The 26,932-nt window shown below is 38.2% G+C and overlaps 1 protein-coding gene across 2 annotated transcripts in view; it reads left to right on the top strand.

Annotated features, from left to right (window-relative positions):
* The window catches only part of klhl10 (kelch-like protein 10), a 92,973-nt gene extending 66,528 nt beyond the window's left edge, over window positions 1-26,445 (top strand). For both annotated transcript variants that reach the window (XM_070998297.1, XM_070998298.1), the window contains 2 exons: window positions 24,584-24,706; window positions 24,767-26,445. In XM_070998297.1, the coding sequence (XP_070854398.1) occupies window positions 24,584-24,706; window positions 24,767-26,101 (1,458 nt within the window). In that variant the 3' untranslated portion in view covers window positions 26,102-26,445. The remainder of the gene's footprint in view (window positions 1-24,583; window positions 24,707-24,766) is intronic.
* The last annotated feature ends 487 nt before the right edge of the window (window positions 26,446-26,932 follow it).

The raw sequence follows: 26,932 nt of genomic DNA, 5'->3' as shown, positions 1-26,932 counted from the left end.
TCTTTATTATTTTTGAATACGGTCACCGGGTTGAGTAGCGCTACTCTCAATGATTTCAATATATTATTGCCCATCATTTTAAAACTATCAATTGAAACATGTTCAAAGATATTTTCCCATGGTGCCACTTTGAGTTGGCTGACTTTGTGAATACCGGCCTGCTTTTCAAGCCTTTGAAAGAATTGACCTAAGTCAATGGTTCCATTAGTATACAAATCGCTAACATCATAACTTGCTGTAATTTTCTTTCCGTGCTTAAATAAACACATTTTATTATTTACATGCAAGGTCACTACTTTACGTACTTCATCATTGTTCATGACTTCATATACGTTGGGCTTTTTCTATAGGTTGCTTATGCAATTCTATTTGATCTTTTCCTGCGCAGGACAGGATAGTAGTCTTTACCCTTTAGATACTCCACCGTAAAATTATATTCCTCTAATTCAAGTCTCATTCGTGTTAGTTTGGAACTTGGATTTACCATTGAAAACAAGTATGTCAGTGCTCTATGGTCTGTTATGACAGTGAAGTGTCTACCATAAATATATGGTCTGAAGTGTGTTATTGCCCAATGAATGGATGCTAATTCTTGTTCTGTAGTACTCTTCTTGCTTTCACCTTTCGTAAAGGATCTTGATGCGTATGCCACTGGAAGCTGTAGTCCATTTTTGTTTTGAGTTAGGACTGCTCCACAAGCGTATTTGCTAGCATCTGTGATTATGCAAAATTCTTTGCTAAAATCTGGGTATTGCAACAGAGTGGGATTTATTAATGCTGATTTAAGATGTTTGAAGGCGTTTTGACATTGTGTTGTCCATTCGAATTTTACATCTTTCTTACATAATCTTGTTATGTGACGGGAGTATTCAGCAAAATTCTTTATAAAACGTCGGTAATAATTGCATAATGCAACGAATCTTCTAGCGCTGTCCGCATCATGTGGGACTGGATAATTTTGAATGACGTCGTATTTTTTGTCGTCGGGCAAGATTCCTTTATCTGTGCATTTATGTCCTAAGAAAGTGACTTCATGCATGAAAAATGAACATTTTTCAGGATGTTACTTCAAGTTGTGTTTCCTACATTTCTCGAAAACATCAGTTAAGTTCTTGAGCATGTGTTTTTCGGAACAACCTATGACTATTAAGTCATCCATATAAAGAAATGCTTGCGAAGGTTCTAATCCAGAGAAAGCTATAGTCATTATTCTTTGAAAAGAGTTTGGCGCTATTTTTAAACCGAATGGTAATCGCGTGAAGCGATACGAACCATTGTTTGTTGAAAAAGATGTTATATCCCGTGAACTTTTTTCCAGTTCAATTTGATGAAAACCTGACATTAAGTCAAGGCATGAGAAATATTTTGCTCTACCTAGTTGATCTAAAATATCATCGATTCTAGGGAGTGGAAATTTATCAGACAAGAGTTTTTTATTAATTTGACGATAGTCAATTACTAATCGCCATTTTTTATTTTCCGAATTTGGAAGTGACTTTTTTGGTACTAACAAAAGTGGGCTATTATAAGGTGATACAGAGGGTTCCACTATTTCATAATCGATGAGTTTTTGGAATTGTTTTTGAATTTCGTCTTGTTGACTATGAGGATTTCTATAATTTTTTATATATACGGGTTCATCATCAATTAATCTCAGCTTTTGTTTATAAAAATTATTGGTAGTGATCGATTCGGTTTCTAGTCCGAACACATCACTATACTGGGTGCATAATGCTGTAAGTTGTTTATTGAATTGAGGCGGGAAGTTTTTTGCAAGTTGGGATAATACAATTTTTTTTCTGTCTTGAAAGTGGTTCATGATGAATGTTTTTGATATAGACTACTTGATCTGTGTTTGTAGTATTTAGTAATCTTATATATGCATTTTGGACTGTTGCTATGGTATTTGCGATATATATACCATGCTGAATTTCTTGATTCGGAATTAATACACTGTCTTCTTCTGAATTTATTTCGATTTTTCGGACGACTTGGGATCTTGCTGGCAGAATTAGGGAGTTGTTGCCAGAACTGTATGCTATTGGAACATAAATTGGATGTTTAAGGTTATTTGGTCTCATTATAAGCCAGTCTTCAGACGGCTTGAAGTCTAATTGACAGTTGTATCTTTTGATAAATCGATTCCTAGTATTCCATTACATGGAATAGCAAATTGCATATTTACGATATGGAAATCATGTTGAATTATGTACTTAGAAGTTTGAATTTCAATAGAAGTTACGCCTTTTGATTTGGTAACTTCCTGACTTATACCGTGTATGTTTATGATGTGATTATCTTGAATGTTTTGAAAATTATCGGAATTTTCCTTCAGTAAGGATATTTTCGCACCTGTGTCTAGTAAGAGAACTAATTCTTTTCCTGTTGCTACGTTCATGAAAGTGACAAATGTATTTTGACTGAGATTTAGAGTGTGAATTTTGATGTTGTTTACTGTCGTGTATCTAAAGGTGGTTGGGAGTTTCCCGAATTGGTTTGTGCTACCCTAACATTGTTATTGTGGTTGTTGTTGTTTCCCCCACGGCTGTTTCCGCCGCAGGTGTTTCCACCACGGTTGTTGTTTCTGTAATAATTGTTATTTTGGTTATTGTTATTTCTGTTAGAACCATTGTTTTGATTATATCCGTTATTCTGATAATATCTGGTATTGTTATAATTACCTCGATTATTACCTCGTCCGCGATTTCCACCGCGCTGCGGGTAATTTTTGTAATATAGGACAGTGTTTGGCTGTCCGGTTGCTTCTGTGCAACTGCTTACAAATTTGGATATGGCTTCATTCATTGTATTGAAGGTACCGGCTTGCATTATAGTTTTTACCTTATCTATTTGGCAATTTTTAGTCATTGCTTTCACTGCATGCCGAGTGGAATAACGTCTGGCTAACTCTAGGGATAAGCCATCTGTTATAAATGCGCCTTCTAAGGATTTCGTTATCTGCTCAACCTCTTGTGTGTACTGGTTGGCAGTTTTATTGCGTTGTTGTAGGCTCATCAGTTTTGCTGACAACACTTCTACAGTTTCGCCTTTGACGTTGTTTTTATACCCGTTACTCGTAGAGTAAAAGGGTATACTAGATTTGTCGGAAAGTATGTAACAGGCAGAAGGAAGCGTTTCCGACCCCATAAAGTATATATATTCTTGATCAGGATCACTAGCCGAGTCGATCTAGCCATGTCCGTCTGTCCGTCTGTCCGTCTGTCTGTCCGGATGAACGCTGAGATCTCGGAAACTATGAGAGCTAGGCTATTGAGATTTGGCGTACAGATTCCTGAGCTTCTTACGCAGCGCAAGTTTGTTTCAGTAGACTGCCACGCCCACTCTAACGCCCACAAACCGCCCAAAACTGTAACTCCTACAGTTTTGATGCTAGAATAAAAATTTTAACTGAAATGTATTGTTCTTATCAATACCTATCGATTGACCCAAAAAAAAGTTTGCCACGCCCACTTAAACGCCCACAAACCGCGAAAACCTGTGACGCCCACAATTTGCATGCTAGATAAAAAATTTTAACTGAAATGTATTGGTGTCGTCAATACCTATCGATTGATCCAAAAATAAATTTGCCACGCCCACTCCAACGCCCATAACGCTTAAATCTGTCTACCGCCGGTAGGTGGCGCATTTTAATCTCGCTTTGCTGCTTGCATATCACCATTTCCCTTTGAGTAACGGGTATCTGATAGTCGAGGTACTCGGCTATAGCGCTCTTCCTTGTTTAATCTAGAAATGACTTCAGCTATTGTTGTTTCATCTCCGATTAGATTTCTGGCGACACCTTTTAGCTTTATTTTTATAATTGAAATTGCTAATTGTTCGTGTTCGCCTTTTATTGATTCTATTATTTCTGGCAATTTTTAGTCATTGCTTTCACTGCATGCCGAGTGGAATAACGTCTGGCTAACTCTAGGGATAAGCCATCTGTTATAAATGCGCCTTCTAAGGATTTCGTTATCTGCTCAACCTCTTGTGTGTACTGGTTGGCAGTTTTATTGCGTTGTTGTAGGCTCATCAGTTTTGCTGACAACACTTCTACAGTTTCGCCTTTGACGTTGTTTTTTAATCTAGAAATGACTTCAGCTATTGTTGTTTCATCTCCGATTAGATTTCTGGCGACACCTTTTAGCTTTATTTTTATAATTGAAACTGCTAATTGTTCGTGTTCGCCTTTTATTGATTCTATTATTTCTAATGCATCCATAAAACTTGTTAAGTTTTCAGATTTACCATCGAAAACTGGTATAAGCTTGGATGCTGTGTTAATGATATCAATATTAGATTCTGCCATTGTGATATTGTTTCTTATTTTATTTTCTATTATGGAATTATCAGAATCTGTAGAATTATCTAGATCTGACATTAAAACAGCTGGAACAGTAAGATTATTTAAATCTTGCTCTTCTATTTTAGGATTTGTTTCTGTAAGGTCTTCTGATTCTATTTGGTCACTGTCAGTTTGTTTTGTTGATTCCGATTCATCACCAGTTTCAACTGCTAGGGAAGTGTTAAGTATAGTTGGTACCGATATGTCCAACTTAAACTTTTGTTTAATTGATATTAAATTAGATCGTAGTCTGATCAAAAATTTTGATACTTGGGACCAATGATCTTGATTTAATTTTTCCCTCTGGCCATATATTAGTATTCGTGCTTCATTAAAGCATTTTACTAGAATTTCCACATGTTTTTTAATGGTATTTTTTAGAATTGGCCTGTTTTGAGTAAGTGACTTATATGATTTGTCAAAGTCAACTTTTATGTTATTTAGCTGCTTATATAATTCATTCCATTCCATTATATTGTGGAGATGAATTATTTCTTGAAGACCATCATTACTATTGTTCTACCTAGTATTGGGTGTTCGTCTACTACTGATATAACCTGTACCCCTGGGATGGTTGATAGGACAATTGCCTTTTGGGTGCTCGTGCAATGAATTAGTGGAGAGGCATCTAAATTAAATGTTTCAATATATAAGTTTTCTAACTCGTAAATGCTTACTGACGTTGGTGCAACTAATTGCAGAATTCTTTTTCTTAAATAGATGACCCTATCATATGTGTTTGCAATTGCTTTTAGCGTAGCCATTTTTAATTAATTGGTTTTTCCATTTTCTTTAATTTTTTTAAAATTTCAATACAGCAATATTTTTATATTAATGTTGTTTGTGCCAAAATGTTTAAATTTTGTCCAGATCATTTGCCTGGCTCATATATTTTTTCTTAAGACATTTATTGTGCAATTTATAAAGTTTATAGAAACAGCTTGCGCACATTATTACAACAATTATTATAAGCAATGTATGAATTAATTCTAAGTCTATGGGGTTTGACTCTACCTTATTAATAACATTTGCAGTGGAATCCACTGTTTTTGTATCTATTAAACCCATCTTTGGGGTTGGTATTCTTAACATATATCTTGGTCTGTCAAATTCTTTGGATTTTTGAATCAATTCGTAAATGTTGTTAATGTTATTCATAAACAACTAGTTTAATATTATTAATTTTGATTTTACTTTTTTGTTTTTGACCAATTATTATCATATTTTACATATAATTTCCTGCCTATTTTGTGTAAGGTTTTCAGGCCATACTCTAATCGGGCAACTTTTATGTCGCTCAATTTTTACAATTGTTTTTATAAAATAAATGAAAAAATATGCATCGCAGTGCAACTAAAAAAATTTTGGAACGCAGTGCAAAGATAAAAAAAATTATGCGCTCTTGGTATCGCTGTCGGTTTACACTTCCTTGGTACTGGTGCTGGCTGCACAGGTGTACTTCATGGTGGGGCACCGGTGCTGGCTACACAGGTGTACTCGCAGAACGGGGAGCACAGTGGTCCCTCGCAGTCATCTGGGCACGTCTTCCTTAGTTTTGGGATGGCAACTTTTTCTGGAGGAGGCAATGTGTTTTTATTTTTGCAAATATTTTGGATTACAGGGTAGGTGGATGTGGCTGTAGCTGTGGTCTGATTTTTACGTTCTGATAGCAAATTTTTTAGGTAGTCAACTTCGGCATGTATTTTTACCGAGTCGTTCCACTGTATTGCTTTGACGCTGTTGAGCAGCTTCAGTAGATGAGCCTTTCTGGCTTTTAATCTTTTGATCACGCCACTTCTTTTGGCACACATCACACTCTACTCTCTGCGTTTCTTCTCTTGTTCTTGTTGTTGTTGCCGTATTTGCTGTTGTTGCCTTTGTTGTTGCTGTTGTCTTTGTTGCTGTTGATTGCTGCTGTCGCCTTGGTTGCTGTTTTCTTATTTTTCGAAGTCCCGATCCATGTCCAGATCCAGGTCCAGATCCTTTAGGGCCAAAGTCACGGTCGCCATGTTGTGTGAAACTCCTTGTGTTGGAAATGTTAATAATCTTTATCCATTTATTGAGAACGCATCTTTTTGGTAGTTTTATTATATTCTTTATTTATTTGGTTTGCATGATAGGAGCAGCGTTAATGCCGCTTCCAACGTCAAGTTGTTTCTGATTTTACAATTTGCCTTAGGATCTAAGTAAGCCTAATTCTCGTAGCTGCGCTGCTTACAGTTGGGCGGCAGAGAGATGGCTATGTATATCTTATGTATATGAAGTGTATTTAATTATGCTCTCTTTGGCTGGAGCGCGAGGGTATGTGTATGCACTTGAGTTTGGCTGAGCGGCCGGCGTGTGCCACAGAATGCTGACACTTGCACTTTCTTTGAGCGCGCCGATCGACTTATGTTTCGGCCACTTAGGGTTTTTGACCGAGCCTTTTGTTTATATAAACACTGCAACAAAGTGTTACAGTGTGTTTGTTTCAAGTACTCTTGGTACAGTAGATATTCGATATAAGTGCATACTACATCTCCCTCCTTTTGAAAAATAACGTAATATTATGAAGTTATTTTGTTAGTATATTTTACTTAAAGAAATAATTTTTTTTGTTTAAAAAATTTTTTTTTTTAAATTTCTTATTTTTTTTTTTAAAGAGAATGGAATTGGGAATAATATATGTATTAAAAGAAAAAGTATTTTTAAACATGGATTGTACAAGTATTTCTAAACATGGCCATGTTAAATGCAATTATGAAATAAACATTTTTAATCTATCTTTATGTACTATTTGTTTTTTATTTTTGTTATTTATTATAGTTATGTTATCTCTATCTCCTATTTGTTCTACCCTATAAGGACCTGTATATTTCGAATCTAACTTATGTCCTGTTTCATTTTTCAATAAAACCTGATCTCCTATTTTTAAATCGAAATCTAAACTAGTTTTGTCGTAACTAATTTTCTGTTTTAGCTTATGAGATTCTAGCATTAGTCTAGCTCTCTTAATTGCCTGTTCTAATCTAAATTTGGATTCCTTAGCATAATCTTCTATATTATAAAGGGGTTTTATTTTATCTATGCTATTAAAGTGTTTTGGTAGATTTGAAGTTTTACCGAAAACTAGCTCATATGGACAATAGTCATGTGCCATAGATGGGGTTGTATTAAAACAATATACGAAGTATCGTAGCCATACATCCCAATCTGTTTTGTCAACTGAGATGTATGAACGAATGAACTCATTTAGTGTTCTGTGGCTTCGCTCCACGGTACCTACAGTCTGGTGGTGGTGTGCAGTTGAAGTTATGTTTTTAATATGTAAGTATTTACATAGATCTTCAATAATTGAATTTTTATATTCTGTTCCCATGTCCGTAATGAACGTCTTCATTGGACCGTACTTTAGAATAAAATCTTCAAATATAGCTTTTGCTACTGTATTTGCACTTTTATTTGGTATAGGTATAGCTACTAAGTACTTAGTTAAATCGCAGATGAGTGTTACTGCGTATTCGTTTCCGTTATTAGTATTTGGAAGGGGACCAATAGTATCTACAATTACTATATCAAAAGCTCTTTGTGGAGTTTCGGTTATAGTTAGTGGGGTTTTAGTATGTTTACTTTTGGCATTTAGGACATTTCTTTATGTACTCTTTTATGTCTTTGGACATATTCTCTGGACCTTGGCCAAGGTTTTTGTAATGCCTGTATGGCCACCTTGTATTTGATCATCATGGAATGTAGACAAGATAGCTTCTTTTTCTTTATTATTTTTGAATACGGTCACCGGGTTGAGTAGCGCTACTCTCAATGATTTCAATATATTATTGCCCATCATTTTAAAATTATCAATTGAAACATGTTCAAAGATATTTTCCCATGGTGCCACTTTGAGTTGGCTGACTTTGTGAATACCGGCCTGCTTTTCAAGCCTTTGAAAGAATTGACCTAAGTCAATGGTTCCATTAGTATACAAATCGCTAACATCATAACTTGCTGTAATTTTCTTTCCGTGCTTAAATAAACACATTTTATTATTTACATGCAAGGTCACTACTTTACGTACTTCATCATTGTTCATGACTTCATATACGTTGGGCTTTTTCTATAGGTTGCTTATGCAATTCTATTTGATCTTTTCCTGCGCAGGACAGGATAGTAGTCTTTACCCTTTAGATACTCCACCGTAAAATTATATTCCTCTAATTCAAGTCTCATTCGTGTTAGTTTGGAACTTGGATTTACCATTGAAAACAAGTATGTCAGTGCTCTATGGTCTGTTATGACAGTGAAGTGTCTACCATAAATATATGGTCTGAAGTGTGTTATTGCCCAATGAATGGATGCTAATTCTTGTTCTGTAGTACTCTTCTTGCTTTCACCTTTCGTAAAGGATCTTGATGCGTATGCCACTGGAAGCTGTAGTCCATTTTTGTTTTGAGTTAGGACTGCTCCACAAGCGTATTTGCTAGCATCTGTGATTATGCAAAATTCTTTGCTAAAATCTGGGTATTGCAACAGAGTGGGATTTATTAATGCTGATTTAAGATGTTTGAAGGCGTTTTGACATTGTGTTGTCCATTCGAATTTTACATCTTTCTTACATAATCTTGTTATGTGACGGGAGTATTCAGCAAAATTCTTTATAAAACGTCGGTAATAATTGCATAATGCAACGAATCTTCTAGCGCTGTCCGCATCATGTGGGACTGGATAATTTTGAATGACGTCGTATTTTTTGTCGTCGGGCAAGATTCCTTTATCTGTGCATTTATGTCCTAAGAAAGTGACTTCATGCATGAAAAATGAACATTTTTCAGGATGTTACTTCAAGTTGTGTTTCCTACATTTCTCGAAAACATCAGTTAAGTTCTTGAGCATGTGTTTTTCGGAACAACCTATGACTATTAAGTCATCCATATAAAGAAATGCTTGCGAAGGTTCTAATCCAGAGAAAGCTATAGTCATTATTCTTTGAAAAGAGTTTGGCGCTATTTTTAAACCGAATGGTAATCGCGTGAAGCGATACGAACCATTGTTTGTTGAAAAAGATGTTATATCCCGTGAACTTTTTTCCAGTTCAATTTGATGAAAACCTGACATTAAGTCAAGGCATGAGAAATATTTTGCTCTACCTAGTTGATCTAAAATATCATCGATTCTAGGGAGTGGAAATTTATCAGACAAGAGTTTTTTATTAATTTGACGATAGTCAATTACTAATCGCCATTTTTTATTTTCCGAATTTGGAAGTGACTTTTTTGGTACTAACAAAAGTGGGCTATTATAAGGTGATACAGAGGGTTCCACTATTTCATCATCGATGAGTTTTTGGAATTGTTTTTGAATTTCGTCTTGTTGACTATGAGGATTTCTATAATTTTTTATATATACGGGTTCATCATCAATTAATCTCAGCTTTTGTTTATAAAAATTATTGGTAGTGATCGATTCGGTTTCTAGTCCGAACACATCACTATACTGGGTGCATAATGCTGTAAGTTGTTTATTGAATTGAGGCGGGAAGTTTTTTGCAAGTTGGGATAATACAATTTTTTTTCTGTCTTGAAAGTGGTTCATGATGAATGTTTTTGATATAGACTACTTGATCTGTGTTTGTAGTATTTAGTAATCTTATATATGCATTTTGGACTGTTGCTATGGTATTTGCGATATATATACCATGCTGAATTTCTTGATTCGGAATTAATACACTGTCTTCTTCTGAATTTATTTCGATTTTTCGGACGACTTGGGATCTTGCTGGCAGAATTAGGGAGTTGTTGCCAGAACTGTATGCTATTGGAACATAAATTGGATGTTTAAGGTTATTTGGTCTCATTATAAGCCAGTCTTCAGACGGCTTGAAGTCTAATTGACAGTTGTATCTTTTGATAAATCGATTCCTAGTATTCCATTACATGGAATAGCAAATTGCATATTTACGATATGGAAATCATGTTGAATTATGTACTTAGAAGTTTGAATTTCAATAGAAGTTACGCCTTTTGATTTGGTAACTTCCTGACTTATACCGTGTATGTTTATGATGTGATTATCTTGAATGTTTTGAAAATTATCGGAATTTTCCTTCAGTAAGGATATTTTCGCACCTGTGTCTAGTAAGAGAACTAATTCTTTTCCTGTTGCTACGTTCATGAAAGTGACAAATGTATTTTGACTGAGATTTAGAGTGTGAATTTTGATGTTGTTTACTGTCGTGTATCTAAAGGTGGTTGGGAGTTTCCCGAATTGGTTTGTGCTACCCTAACATTGTTATTGTGGTTGTTGTTGTTTCCCCCACGGCTGTTTCCGCCGCAGGTGTTTCCACCACGGTTGTTGTTTCTGTAATAATTGTTATTTTGGTTATTGTTATTTCTGTTATAACCATTGTTTTGATTATATCCGTTATTCTGATAATATCTGGTATTGTTATAATTACCTCGATTATTACCTCGTCCGCGATTTCCACCGCGCTGCGGGTAATTTTTGTAATATAGGACAGTGTTTGGCTGTCCGGTTGCTTCTGTGCAACTGCTTACAAATTTGGATATGGCTTCATTCATTGTATTGAAGGTACCGGCTTGCATTATAGTTTTTACCTTATCTATTTGGCAATTTTTAGTCATTGCTTTCACTGCATGCCGAGTGGAATAACGTCTGGCTAACTCTAGGGATAAGCCATCTGTTATAAATGCGCCTTCTAAGGATTTCGTTATCTGCTCAACCTCTTGTGTGTACTGGTTGGCAGTTTTATTGCGTTGTTGTAGGCTCATCAGTTTTGCTGACAACACTTCTACAGTTTCGCCTTTGACGTTGTTTTTATACCCGTTACTCGTAGAGTAAAAGGGTATACTAGATTTGTCGGAAAGTATGTAACAGGCAGAAGGAAGCGTTTCCGACCCCATAAAGTATATATATTCTTGATCAGGATCACTAGCCGAGTCGATCTAGCCATGTCCGTCTGTCCGTCTGTCCGTCTGTCTGTCCGGATGAACGCTGAGATCTCGGAAACTATGAGAGCTAGGCTATTGAGATTTGGCGTACAGATTCCTGAGCTTCTTACGCAGCGCAAGTTTGTTTCAGTAGACTGCCACGCCCACTCTAACGCCCACAAACCGCCCAAAACTGTAACTCCTACAGTTTTGATGCTAGAATAAAAATTTTAACTGAAATGTATTGTTCTTATCAATACCTATCGATTGACCCAAAAAAAAGTTTGCCACGCCCACTTAAACGCCCACAAACCGCGAAAACCTGTGACGCCCACAATTTGCATGCTAGATAAAAAATTTTAACTGAAATGTATTGGTGTCGTCAATACCTATCGATTGATCCAAAAATAAATTTGCCACGCCCACTTCAACGCCCATAACGCTTAAATCTGTCTACCGCCGGTAGGTGGCGCATTTTAATCTCGCTTTGCTGCTTGCATATCACCATTTCCCTTTGAGTAACGGGTATCTGATAGTCGAGGTACTCGGCTATAGCGCTCTTCCTTGTTTAATCTAGAAATGACTTCAGCTATTGTTGTTTCATCTCCGATTAGATTTCTGGCGACACCTTTTAGCTTTATTTTTATAATTGAAATTGCTAATTGTTCGTGTTCGCCTTTTATTGATTCTATTATTTCTGGCAATTTTTAGTCATTGCTTTCACTGCATGCCGAGTGGAATAACGTCTGGCTAACTCTAGGGATAAGCCATCTGTTATAAATGCGCCTTCTAAGGATTTCGTTATCTGCTCAACCTCTTGTGTGTACTGGTTGGCAGTTTTATTGCGTTGTTGTAGGCTCATCAGTTTTGCTGACAACACTTCTACAGTTTCGCCTTTGACGTTGTTTTTTAATCTAGAAATGACTTCAGCTATTGTTGTTTCATCTCCGATTAGATTTCTGGCGACACCTTTTAGCTTTATTTTTATAATTGAAACTGCTAATTGTTCGTGTTCGCCTTTTATTGATTCCATTATTTCTAATGCATCCATAAAACTTGTTAAGTTTTCAGATTTACCATCGAAAACTGGTATAAGCTTGGATGCTGTGTTAATGATATCAATATTAGATTCTGCCATTGTGATATTGTTTCTTATTTTATTTTCTATTATGGAATTATCATCAGAATCTGTAGAATTATCTAGATCTGACATTAAAACAGCTGGAACAGTAAGATTATTTAAATCTTGCTCTTCTATTTTAGGATTTGTTTCTGTAAGGTCTTCTGATTCTATTTGGTCACTGTCAGTTTGTTTTGTTGATTCCGATTCATCACCAGTTTCAACTGCTAGGGAAGTGTTAAGTATAGTTGGTACCGATATGTCCAACTTAAACTTTTGTTTAATTGATATTAAATTAGATCGTAGTCTGATCAAAAATTTTGATACTTGGGACCAATGATCTTGATTTAATTTTTCCCTCTGGCCATATATTAGTATTCGTGCTTCATTAAAGCATTTTACTAGAATTTCCACATGTTTTTTAATGGTATTTTTGAGAATTGGCCTGTTTTGAGTAAGTGACTTATATGATTTGTCAAAGTCAACTTTTATGTTATTTAGCTGCTTATATAATTCATTCCATTCCATTATATTGTGGAGATAAATTATTTCTTGAAGACCATCATTACTATTGTTCTACCTAGTATTGGGTGTTCGTCTACTACTGATTTAACCTGTACCCCTGGGATGGTTGATAGGACAATTGCCTTTTGGGTGCTCGTGCAATGAATTAGTGGAGAGGCATCTAAATTAAATGTTTCAATATATAAGTTTTCTAACTCGTAAATGCTTACTGACGTTGGTGCAACTAATTGCAGAATTCTTTTTCTTAAATAGATGACCCTATCATATGTGTTTGCAATTGCTTTTAGCGTAGCCATTTTTAATTAATTGGTTTTTCCATTTTCTTTAATTTTTTTAAAATTTCAATACAGCAATATTTTTATATTAATGTTGTTTGTGCCAAAATGTTTAAATTTTGTCCAGATCATTTGCCTGGCTCATATATTTTTTCTTAAGACATTTATTGTGCAATTTATAAAGTTTATAGCACATTATTACAACAATTATTATAAGCAATGTATGAATAAATTCTAAGTCTATGGGGTTTGACTCTACCTTATTAATAACATTTGCAGTGGAATCCACAGTTTTGGTATCTATTAAACCCATCCTTGGGGTTGATATTCTTAATTTATATCTTGGTCTGTCAAATTCTTTGGATTTTTGAATCAATTCGTAAATGTTGTTAATGTTATTCATAAACAACTAGTTTAATATTATTAATTTTGATTTTACTTTTTTGTTTTTGACCAATTATTATCATATTTTACATATAATTTCCTGCCTATTTTGCGTAAGGTTTTCAGGCCATACTCTAATCGGGCAACTTTTATGTCGCTCAATTTTTACAATTGTTTTTATAAAATAAATGAAAAAATATGCATCGCAGTGCAACTAAAAAAATTTTGCAACGCAGTGCAAAGATAAAAAAATTATGCGCTCTTGGTAGCGCTGTCGGTTTACACTTCCTTGGTACTGGTGCTGGCTGCACAGGTGTACTGCATGGTGGGGCACCGGTGCTGGCTACACAGGTGTACTCGCAGAACGGGGAGCACAGTGGTCCCTCGCAGTCATCTGGGCACGTCTTCTTTAGTTCTGGGATGGCAACTTTTTCTGGAGGAGGCAATGTGTTTTTATTTTTGCAAATATTTTGGATTACAGGGTAGGTGGATGTGGCTGTAGCTGTGGTCTGATTTTTACGTTCTGATAGCAAATTTTTTAGGTATTCAACTTCGGCATGTATTTTTACCGAGTCGTTCCACTGTATTGCTTTGACGCTATTGAGCAGCTTCAGTAGATGAGCCTTTCTGGCTTTTAATCTTTTGACCACGCCACTTCTTTTGGCACACATAACACTCTACTCTCTGCGTTTCTTCTCTTGTTCTTGTTGTTGTTGCCGTATTTGCTGTTGTTGCCTTTGTTGTTGCTGTTGTCTTTGTTGCTGTTGATTGCTGCTGTCGCCTTGGTTGCCGTCTTCTTATTTTTCGAAGTCCCGATCCATGTCCAGATCCAGGTCCAGATCCTTTAGGACCAAAGTCACGGTCGCCATGTTGTGTGAAACTCCTTGTGTTGGAAATGTTAATAATCTTTATCCATTTATTGAGAACGCATCTTTTTGGTAGTTTTATTATATTCTTTATTTATTTGGTTTGCATGATAGGAGCAGCGTTAATGCCGCTTCCAACGTCAAGTTGTTTCTGATTTTACAATTTGCCTTAGGATCTAAGTAAGCCTAATTCTCGTAGCTGCGCTGCTTACAGTTGGGCGGCAGAGAGATGGCTATGTATATCTTATGTATATAAAGTGTATTTAATTATGCTCTCTTTGGCTGGAGCGCGAGGGTATGTGTATGTACTTGAGTTTGGCTGAGCGGCCGGCGTGTGCAACAGAATGCTGACACTTGCACTTTCTTTGAGCGCGCCGATCGACTCATGTTTCGGCCACTTAGGGTTTTTGACCGAGCCTTTTGTTTATATAAACACTGCAACAAAGTGTTTGTTTCAAGTACTCTTGGTACAGTAGATATTCGATATAAGTGCATACTACACCATAGACTGCACGTGCTGGGCGAATTAGACCATATGTAGGAGTGTTTAATGTCAATACGTGACCAAATCCGTCGGTGATAGGTAAGTGTGAATAGGCACCAGTTACATCGAAGTGGGCGAGTACTGTCGTTCCTCTCATTTTATTAAAGATATCTTCTGCTCTCGGGACCGGTAGTTCCTTGATAATCATTTGCTGGTTTACTGTTGGCTTGTAATTGCCTGTAATGCGAATGCCTCCATTCTTCTTTGTAACTACTTGTGTAGTTAGAAATAGATCTGAAAATTCGACACGTTTATAAAATCCTGCTGCAATTTTTGATTTGATCTCCTTGGCATAAGCGTCCTTCATTTGCAAAGGGTACCTCTCTTGGTCGTGCGAATATCGGCTTGGCATCTGCTTTGAGGTGAACTTTGGCAGGCGGTCCCTTAAACATGCCCGCTGTTGTACTGAAAACGTGTAAATTGTTGGAGTGATTGTTGAAGGCGGAACATCTAATCTATGCGCAAGTCTGTTGCATGTATTTCTATTACGCTGACCAACGCTTTACTAACATTTGATGTTCCCTGATAGGACGACTGTGTAATGACGGTGTGTGATCGGGCGCAAATAGGCTTGAACAGTTAATTTCTCGCACGAATTGTGAAATCCACTCTCGTCCACATAATGTACCAAAGTTTCCATCGACTACATACAGATTTAGCTTCTGGGTGGTGTTTTTACATTTCACGCTGAGCATTCACGAGCCATACAGTTGGCGACGTGACCAGTGTAGCTCGCAAATCTACGGACTGTATTTATTAGGGGTGTTGCAGGAAAATTTCTTCGAAATTCGATATGATTTATGATGCTACATGGAGCCCCTGTATCTAGTTCCATTACTATTTCCTTCCCATTGATCTGCATTTGAACCGTTTTCTTTCCGCGTTTCCTTGACGTGCTCAACTTATTATATTGGCGCAATACGAGCACCTGCTTACCACTTTCTTTCCACGTTTCCCTGACCTGCTCAACTTATTACATTGGCGCAATATTTGCACCTGCTGCACCTCTGCTTCGGAGTCAATTATTTGGTTTGTAGTAGATTTGAGACCTTCCCAAAAGTCTTCTTTCTTATGCAGGTAGTATATAAGTCGGAACCAGCCTGATCGGACAACTATATCTTATAACTCCCATAGGAATAATCGAAAAAAAATTTTTTATTATATCTTAGGTGTTTTTATACCCTTGCAGAGGGAATAATGATTTCAGTCAGAAGTTTGCAGCGCAGTGAAGAGGACGTTTCCGACCCCATAAAGTATATATATTCTTGATCAGCATCACTAAACGAGTCGATCTAGCCATGTCCGTCTGTCCGTCTGTCCGTCCGTTTCTACGCAAACTAGTCTCTCAGTTTTAAAGCTATCGGGCTGAAACGTTCTCAAAAGTCTTATATATCTTGCGGGTAGTATATAAGTCGGAACCAGCTGGATCGGACAACTATATCTTTAGCTCCCATAGGAATAATCGGAAAAAAAATTTTTTTAATTATATTTTTAGTGTTTTTTAACATATAACCTCCTAAGCCTGGAAATAAAATTTTTTATTAGTTTTGAGTTTCGAATTAAATTTTATCAAAATCGGAAGGTTATATCATATAGCTGCCATAAGAACGATCGGAAAATTGGTGAGCAAATAATATGAAACAAATTATAGCTTCGGTGTTTTTTAACATATAACCTTCTACGATACATTTTTTAATTAGTTCTGAATTTCGAATATAATTTTATCAAAATCGGACGACATCACTGTGGACGGCAGTAACATAGTGGCGAAGCGCGCAAGAAAGCGTGCGAAGACAACTACTATATGTAGCCGCAGAATTAAAAATCTGCAATTATGGTCCGATCATAACGAGTGATACACCAATCGAAAGGTATCACACTAACAAAGAAGATTGCATACCAAGACTTTCAAAATATAGATTTGTTTGGGAGAAAAAGCGGTAAAAGTGTAAAAGTAAAAATTTAGAAAATTTGAGCTGCTGGATACGGTGGTGATAAAAGCCCCCCCGCGTCGAATGACACCTCATTTGTTGAAATCCGATGTTCCGTTCAAAAGTAATTCAAGAAACAAGATTTTCTTCTTCCCAAAATGAAAATGTTTGTCCCTTTGTTTGTGGGTTTGTATGCATCCCATCTTATTTTTAGGGTTTTGGAAACCCTATGGGTGTATAAAGTATCTTGAAATAGGAAACGTTTGTTCTACGACTTTTGAAAAAACCCGCTAGTTTAGCGGAAAATCAAAAAAAAAGCCTGATTTAAAATGCTTATAGTAGCTAAACAACTAATGCTACAAAAACGTGCTATATATCCCTGAAAAGATAATTTAATACTCTAATTACTTTTCCTATAGTAAAAATGTCTGAATATAATAGATTTAGAGCTATGACAGCTATGCTACAGCAGAAAATTTACGTGTAGGTTAATAAATATTTACTGTTGCGGGCCGAAATCATAAATTTAATATAGTTTATTTATTTTATCGAATATAATATCATTTTTCGTCACAATTGTTGATATCAGAAATTTTTGTTAAGAGCGCTTTCGCCACTACTTTTTACCTCGTTAAGAGGTGTTTTTGTTTGATATAATATAGCTGCCATAGAAATGATCGGAAAATTGGTTGGAAAATAATATGAAACAAATTGTAGCTTCCGCATTTTTATACCCGTTACTCGTAGAGTAAAAGGGTATACTAGATTCGTCGGAAAGTATGTAACAGGCAGAAGGAAGCGTTTCCGACCCCACAAAGTATATAAATTCTTGATCAGGATCACTAGCCGAGTCGATCTAGCCATGTCCGTCTGTCCGTCTGTCCGGATGAACGCTGAGATCTCGGAAACTATGGGAGCTAGGCTATTGAGATTTGGCGTGCAGATTCCTGAGCTTCTTACGCAGCGCAAGTTTGTTTCAGTAGACTGCCACGCCCACTCTAACGCCCACAAACCGCCCAAAACTGTGGCTCCTACAGTTTTGATGCTAGAATAAAAATTTTAACTGAAATGTATTGTTCTCATCAACACCTATCGATTGACCCAAAAAAAAGTTTGCCACGCCCACTTTAACGCCCACAAACCGTGAAAACCTGTGACGCCCACAATTTATATGCTAGATAATAAATTTTAACTGAAATGTATTGGTCTCGTCAATACCTATCTGTTGAACCAAAAAAAAATTTTCCACGCCCACTCTAACGCCCATAACGCTTAAATCTGTCTACCGCCGGTAGGTGGTGTATTTTAGTCTCGCTTTGCTGATTGCATATCTACATTTCTCTTTGGTCCCTTTAGCTGAGTAACGGGTATCTGATAGTCGAGGTACTCGACTATATCGTTCTTCCTTGTTATACCCGTTACTCGTAGAGTAAAAGGGTATACTAGATTCGTCGGAAAGTATGTAACAGTCAGAAGGAAGCGTTTCCGACCCCACAAAGTATATATATTCTTGATCAGGATCACTAGCCGAGTCGATCTAGCCATGTCCGTCTGTCCGTCTGTCCGGATAAACGCTGAGATCTCGGAAACTATGGGAGCTATGGCGTGCAGATTCCTGAGCTTCTTACGCAGCGCAAGTTTGTTTCAGCAGAGTGCCACGCCCACTCTAACGCCCACAAACCGCCCAAAACTGTGGCTCATACACTTTTGATGCTAGAATACAAATTTTAACTGAAATGTATTGTTCTCATCAATACCTATCGATTGATCCAAAAAAAAGTTTGCCACGCCCACTTTAACGCCCACAAACCGCGAAAACCTGTGACGCCCACAATTTTCATGCTAGATAAAAAATTTTTAAATTTTTTAAATTTGCCACGCCCACTCTAACGCCCATAACGCTTAAATCTGTATACCGCCGGTAGGTGGCGCATTTTAATCTCGCTTTGCTGCTTGCATATCTCCATTTAGCTGAGTAACGGGTATCTGATAGTCGAGGTACTCGACTATAGCGTTCTTCCTTGTTTAACATATAACCTCCTACGCTTGAAAATAACATTTTTAATTAGTTCTGAATTTTGAATTTAATCATAATCGGACGACTGTATCATATAGCTGCCATAGGAACGATCGGCCATTCTGATTCGGATTCTGACATATATACTATTGGGAATACCATTTTTTGTATTTTTAAATTAAATAAATACAACTGCAAGGGTATACAAGCTTCGGTTTGCCGAAGTTAACTTCCTTTCTTGTTTTTATTTATATTCTTTTATTTTATCACTTATTTTCAAATACCACCTTCAAAGTCTTGAGATGAACTAACTCCTTAACTTTTGCTAGTTTACAGTTAATATTATTAACCTCTGTAGGTACTTTGTGGGCGGTTTGTTGGCGTTAAAGTGGCCGTGGCAAACTTCTTTTTGTGGGTCAGTCGATACGTATTGATAAGAACAATACATTCAAGTTAAAATGTTTATTCTGGCATCAAAACTGCAGGAGCCACAGTTTTGGGCGGTTTCTGGGTGTTAGAGTCGGCGTGGCACGCTGCTGAAACAAACTTGCGCTGCGCAAGGAGCTCAGGACTCTTCATGTCAAATTCCAATAGCCTATCTCTTATAGTTTCCGAGATCTCAGCGTTCATCCGGACGGACGGGCAGACGGCCATGGCTAAATCGACTCGGCTAGTGATCCTTGTCAGGATAATATATATTTTTTGGGGTCGGAAACGTTTCCTTCTGCCTGTTACATACTTTCCGACGAATCTAGTATATCTTTTTACTCTACGAGTAACGGAAATAACTACCTTAACATAAGTGCTGCATAGTGTTTTATAATTGCCCATAACCGATCTTACCTGTACAGCTGAAAAGGGTGCTCAATACAATTGCTTTTTGTGTTTTCGAGCAATGGATTAATGATGAAGCTTAATGTAGTTGTTGTGAACAGTTTTTGAAAAAGTTCTTTAAAATAAGTACCCCTTTTATAAAGTTTTCGAATTATTTCTTTGGTGTTCATGATATTTTATTTAAAAATTTCACCTGTTTTATTTCAGTTACATTTTTTTTTAATTTTGGTTACTTTTTATAATAATCGCAAGTATAATTGGAATTTTTTTTTTTTCGAAGTCATTAGTTGCGTTTTGCCAGTCATTGTTAATAGTATTGTTAGATTATCATTAATAGTATTGTTACTTGTTCCTTATCAATTTTTCCTGATTCTAATTTAATCGTTTGCCATGGAATTACAGCTTTGTTATCTATTGAACACATGTTGAGTACATTTTTGAATTTTCTAAATTGTTTGTCCATTTGGACACACCTCTAAAGCTTCTCTTAGGATCTGTGCATTCCTTTGCTCGACAAGATCAGCATCGCCTAGTCCAACGTTCCTCATGCGCTTTTTCCTCCCTCGGTGATGTAAGCTGCGGATTGCCTCCCACTGCTGCAAGTGTCCAGAGCCCTCAGACGTTGCAAGTGCTGGTCCTCGCACAGGCTGTATTTATCTCCGTTAGTCGTAGAGTAACGCCCTCTTTAACGACCAAAATCCGCCTGCAAGATTCTAAAAATCCCATATGGGCATTTCCTGGGGTCGGGAGCGTACGTTTGTAAGCACTTTGTGCAATAAAAAAAGGAAATTAAACGTCTTCTGAATTTTTTTCTTGCTATTCGATAGCATTTTGTTAGCTCATTGCTTAGTGTAAATGATAGGGTTTATTGAGCTATAATTTTCATAATATTGGCAAAAAACATGCGGCCGCGAACGTACGCAAAATGAAAGTCGACTTTGGCCTTGTTGAACTAATAAGCTTTTTTATTAATTATTGCTTAATTTTAAAATACGAATTTCAGCTTACTTTATGCTTGTTAACAATTTATTAGCGAATGAGAGAACAGCAGGCGAGACGAGAGTGCATTAAATGTCGAGATCAGAATTCGTACTGATCTTACAAAGGGACAGCCAGCCGAATGCTGGGCCCAAGAATGCAAGTACCAAAAAACGAGAGAGCTAGATAGAGAGAGCTACCTTTCGCGATGCAAGAGATCGAATTAAGACGTTAATTAGCTGCTGCGGCTGCATGACCTGACATACTCCCACCGTTGAAAGCCTTGGTTTCAACATCATCTTTAAGGGGTAGCAGACACAGCTTTGTTTACTGCTCGCTTTGTCCCTCCTAACGCTGTCTTCAGAACGGCAACTCGAGCAACCCCATTTCCACCAAACAGCAGCTCGATCACTCTGGCGCGGGGTCACTTCATGGGAGGCAAGTTTTCGTCCTTGACCAGAACTAAGTCATCGACAACCAGGCCAGGTTTTGGGGTGCGCCACTTGGAGCGCTGCTGCAGTAACGTTAAGTATAATGCTTAGCGATCTTCACAGCCGCTTTCCAAAGACCGCCAAAGTGTGGCGACCTAGGAGGAATGAAACACCAATCAAAAGCCTCCGCTGGGAAAAAGTCCAATGTAGCTATCTGATGATCACTGCTAAGGAATAGGTGCCTTAGCTCGAGCAGCTTATTGCGAGCGCCAACAAAGTTGGTTGCATTATCAGACCAAATCTGCCGCGGCCTTCTTCTAGTGCATATAAATCGTTTGAGAAACGATACAACAACTCCAAATGAATAGCCTTCGTGGCGAAACAAATGAAGACACAAACGTAGCACTTGTAGAAAAATGGCCCGCAAAAGTCAATGCCAGTGACTTCGAATGCATGAGATCCATCAAGTCGTTCCTTTTGGAAGATCCGCCATGCTCGACTACTCGAGGCCTCATTCGAAAGCATCTAATACATTTGTTTACCGCCTTCATCATAGTCTTCCTCCCCCCAATAAGCCAATATTGGGATCAAATTATGCAGATGGCGTTCATGAAAGTGAGTAATAATGGCAATAGTGACCAAATGACTCCGTGGTAATATAATTGGATGACGCCCATTAAAATCCAGAGAAGAATTCCTTAGCCGGCCATCGACTCTAAGAAGCCCAAATTGGTCAATGAATGGCGAAAGAGATGCGAGCGATCTGGAGGAGTGCACCATTACCTTTGACTGCAATGATTTGATGTCATCCCATAAATGTGAGCGCTGGACAAGACGAAGCAACAGCAGAGTACCGCCTTGAAGGTTAGACACCGTGAGCGTAGGGATGCGATTACTAAACTTATAGACGTATCCGAAAATTCTTTGAAGGACAGCAAAGAAATTTGCAAATTTTGAACTGGCCACTATGTCTTCGAATGGAGATTTTGTTAGTAGAATCCTCCGGCGAACCTCAAGCGTTGGCTTTTCAGCAGTGATTGGTGTCGGCCAGTCAGCTTTGGGGCCACAGAGGAATTTTGGTTCATAAGCCCAGAGAGGAGACTCGTTGAGCTCAGCAGGAAAAGCACCTCGGGAGAGAATGTCAGCTGGATTTAAAGAAGTTGGAACATATCGCCAATCTTCTGACTCAGTTAGCTCTTGAACGGCAGCTACTCGGTTTGCTACAAAAATATTGATTATGGACGGCTCGTCTCGGATCCATGAAAGCGCAACAGCAGAGTCGCTCGAGCAGAAAACTTTCCCTCAAATGCACTCGTCCCAGCCACTTCTGCGGTGAGCCTAGACCGGAGTTCCGCCCCACACAGTTCCAGCGTGGCCACAGTGAGTGTTTTCAAGGGGGCTACCCTTGACTTTGAGCAAAGTAAGTGAGATCGGCCGTTGCAAATGATGTAGACACAGGCACCATATGCTTCTATGCTGGCATCACAAAATCCATGAATTTCACTCTCAGAGTTTTGAGAACGAACCAGCCGAGGAAATGACGCATGCCTAATCTGCCAAAAACTCGCACAAATAGCACTCCATTCCGTAATCTGTGACTCAGGAAGGCTTTCATCCCAGGACAACTTCTCCTTGCACAGTTGTTGAAGGAAAATGTTCGATTTTGTGATCACAGGGCCAACCAACCCGAGAGGATCGTAAAATCGCGCTATTGCAGACAGGACAGATCGCCTGCAGGGGCTTGATGTTGACTGTAATACCGAAAAGTAAAACAATAGTTGGTCATAAACTGGATCCCAAGCGAGACCTAAGGTTTTTGAAAAATCAGTGCCATCATCAAACTTCAAATAGGACTCCTTATCCTTGTCTGCAACTCCATCCAATACAGCCGACACATTTGAGCACCACTTTCTAAGCTTAAATTTTCCCTTGGCTAGAAATGTTGCCTGATCCATAATGATGACTGCCTCTTCCTTGGACTTGGCTCCAGATATCAAATCATCCACATAAAAATCGCGACGAATGACCTCAGCCCCAAGCGGAAACGCTGTATGCTCGTCAGCTGACAACTGATGCATAGCTCGCACAGCCAGAAATGATGCCGGCTTCGTGCCATAAGTAACGGTGTCTAGCTTAAACACCCGCAATTGGCCCTGGGGGGAATCCCTCCACAAAATGCATTGCAAATGGCTGTCCTCAGACTGAACCCTAACACAGCGGTACATTTAGTAAATGTCTCCTGTGATTGCTACTGGGTGTGAACTAAACCGAAGAAGAATCTAGAACAGCTTAAGCTGAATAACAGGGCCTGCCATAAGAACATCGTTGAGAGAATAGCCTGAGGAACTGGCCGCCGATCCATCAAAAAATACGCAAAGCTTTGTAGTGAAGCTATTTTCCTTTATGACGCAATGATGAGGCAAGAAGTATTGGCACAACCCGATGTCAGCGGCTGAAACTGATGATATATGTTCTAGATCGAGGTATTCCTTTATGAATGCTGCATATTGAGCCTTCAAGGCTGGTTGACAATTCAACTTTCTCTCTAGGGACAAGAATCTTCGATAAGCTTGCTGGTAGGACTCTCCCAAAAGATCTAGATTAAACTTGGCAGGCAGCCGAATTTTCCGCCGACCAAGAGGTTTCTCTTTCTTCCCCTCTCTCTTAAATGGGAACTTAATTTTTATCGCGGCTGGCTTTTGGTTGTTCGTACATATATATATTTTATTACTGCTTAGAATATTTTATTTTTCATCATAATCAAAGATTAAGAGTTGAGATCTTAAATTTAGTTTCCTTTGCTTTCTGACGACCACAAACCGCCCAAAACTGTGGCGCCCACAATTTTCATAATATAAAAAATTTTTACCTAAAATGAATTATTCTCGTCAATACCTATCGAATGATATAAAAAAAGTTTACTATGCCCACTTTAACGTCCACAAACCTTGCTAGAAAAAAATATTAACTAAAATGTATTATTCTACTTTTTATAAAAAAAAGTTCGACACGCCCACTTTAACGCACATAACGCTTAAATCTGTCTGTCACCCAGAACCGTATATTGAGATCGCGGCTAGTTGGCACAGTACAATCTCGCTTTGCTGCTTGTATATGCCTGTTTTCATTTGGTCCCGATTTTCATTTGGCTTCTGATGGTCGAGGCAATTGATTTTTTGTTCAGCTTTTAGCTTGGAGGTGGAGTAAGTATGCGTTTGCTGATTTAAATATTATTTATACATTTTACCACAGTTTTACCATATTTTTATAATAATAATATTTGTAATGAATATAATAAATGTAAATTCACTAAATAGAGCCAATGTCCTGAGTCAAGACACCTGACACACTTTTGTGGCCTAATTATTTACTTATTCAAATCTATTATTTTCGCCTCGATTATGTAGTGCTTCATGGAGGAGGTGAAAGAGCACCCGTACGTCATGCAATGTGATGCCGCCAAGCCGCTGATAGTCGACACTTTTAAATTCATGTACGACTTGGACTTTTTAAATCCGCAGGCAGACGAGGTAATAATTATTATTTTGGCCAACCTTCACTTTCCATCTTACTTTCCACTACAATCTTAGCTAACTACTCCACCGCTCGCCATGCCGCGGCTGCCACACGAGGTAATTTTTGCAATTGGTGGCTGGAGCGGTGGAACCTCGAAGGGTTGTATGGAGACTTACGACACACGGGCTGATCGCTGGGTTAACATCAACGCTGAGGATCCTGCCGGTCCACGCGCCTACCACGGCACCGCAGTGCTTGGCTTTAAAATATTCTCGATTGGCGGATACGATGGCGTTGAGTACTTCAACACCTGCCGCGTATTTGATGCCGTTAAGAAAAAGTGGAACGAAATCGCTCCAATGCACTGCCGTCGCTGCTACGTAAGTGTAAGCGAGCTGAACGGCATGATTTATGCTATAGGTGGCTACGACGGCCATAACCGTCTGAACACTGTGGAGCGGTATAACCCAAAGACCAATCAGTGGTCTATTATTCCGCCTATGAACATGCAGCGTTCTGATGCAAGCGCGTGCACCCTGAATGGTCGCATTTACGCCACTGGCGGATTTAACGGCCAGGAGTGCTTAGACAGCGCCGAGTTTTACGACCCAATAAACAACGCGTGGACTCGAATAGCTAACATGAATCATCGTCGGTCCGGAGTGAGCTGCGTGGCTTTTAGGAGCCAGCTGTACGTCATCGGTGGCTTCAACGGTACAGCGCGTCTATCTACCGGAGAACGCTTCGATCCGGAGACACAAAGTTGGCACTTCATCCGCGAAATGAATCACTCGCGTAGCAACTTTGGACTAGAGATTATTGATGACATGATCTTTGCAATTGGCGGCTTCAACGGAGTCTCGACCATCTCTCATACAGAGTGCTACGTTGCGGAATCAGACGAGTGGATGGAGGCCACTGATATGAACATTGTCCGTTCCGCGCTGTCTGCCAATAACGTAGTAGGGCTTCCAAACAAGCGAGACTATATTCATAAGGAACGGGACCGCCTAATGGAGGAGAGACGTCAGCGTCTTATGTCCACCGCCATGGCTCGGGAGAATATCGGCCACGTCAATCCCTCGCAATCGTTAGTAGAGAACAACGAAGGTGGCATGGATGGCTACGATGATGAGGAGACTGAGCACCAGCAACTAGTACAGCAGCAGATCATACCACTCCCCCTAGGCCTACAAATTCCGGATGTAGCTGCTGACCCAGCTATTTTTAATGGTCTTATTCCAAGACTAGGTCTTGATCTCCAGACGCCAGGTCAACCTTTACCGGTCTCCAACGTCCAATTCAACCGTATGATTGAGGATCGTGACCTGGACAACAGACGCCGATTTCGTATGCAGCTGCGTAACCAACGCCATGGATCGCATCATGAAATTCGCCGTCCCACCTAGGCGACACCTATTAGAACTCTTACCCTGATTTACCCTATTTCTGAGGGACAACAAAAAATCGTGTGCAGATCACCACAAAAGATTAAACGTAAGCGTGAGGCATGGTAATTTTACAAGTACTGCAGCAAAGCCCACGTCCGTCGAAACCGCTTTTCAAAAAAATTTTCCACAGCCCAAACAAAAACAAACGCAACGTGTGGTTACCAAGTCGTCGTCTTTTTTCATTTATTTAACGGAATTATAAAATTGGACGTTCCAAGTTCAAAGTAAATCGAGCCATTATATTTAATGAAAATTATAGTCTATCTAAATTAAATAAATAAATATATCATCATCGTAAAGTATACCGAATTTCAATAAAACTTTAATTGGTCCTAATATATATATTTTTTTTTTGGCAACAGATGTATATTTCCCTAACTGGCTACTTATGTATAACTTAACTAATTACAAAAAGGAAACAAGGCTTTTCTTTTGAGTCCAGGCTATAAATAAGCAATGCCCGGTAAATGGGCTCAAAAAGGCATACTTTTTTGGTATAAAAAAAGGCTTAAAAGCTCAGCTTAAAGAAGCTGGATTCGGTAAAATCGTTTGTCCCCTGTTAGTCCACGTTTGTCCACCCATTAGAATTTTGAAAAAACCTGCCACATTTTTCACCTATTTTCTTCTTTGAATCTTTTTTCTAGATTATTATATCTTTTCACAATGTGGAGTGCACCTCTTTATAAGCCAACATTCAATGACATTCAGGTATTACAACCAAAAAAAATTTTATTGAATGGAATTTCATCATATTTTTTCAAAGAATTCCGTATTCCGGAGTTCAATAAC

This window comes from Drosophila suzukii, assembly GCF_043229965.1.
Source record: "Drosophila suzukii chromosome 2 unlocalized genomic scaffold, CBGP_Dsuzu_IsoJpt1.0 scf_2c, whole genome shotgun sequence".
Lineage (NCBI taxonomy): Eukaryota > Metazoa > Arthropoda > Insecta > Diptera > Drosophilidae > Drosophila > Drosophila suzukii.
This window is presented reverse-complemented; position numbering and strand designations above follow the sequence as displayed.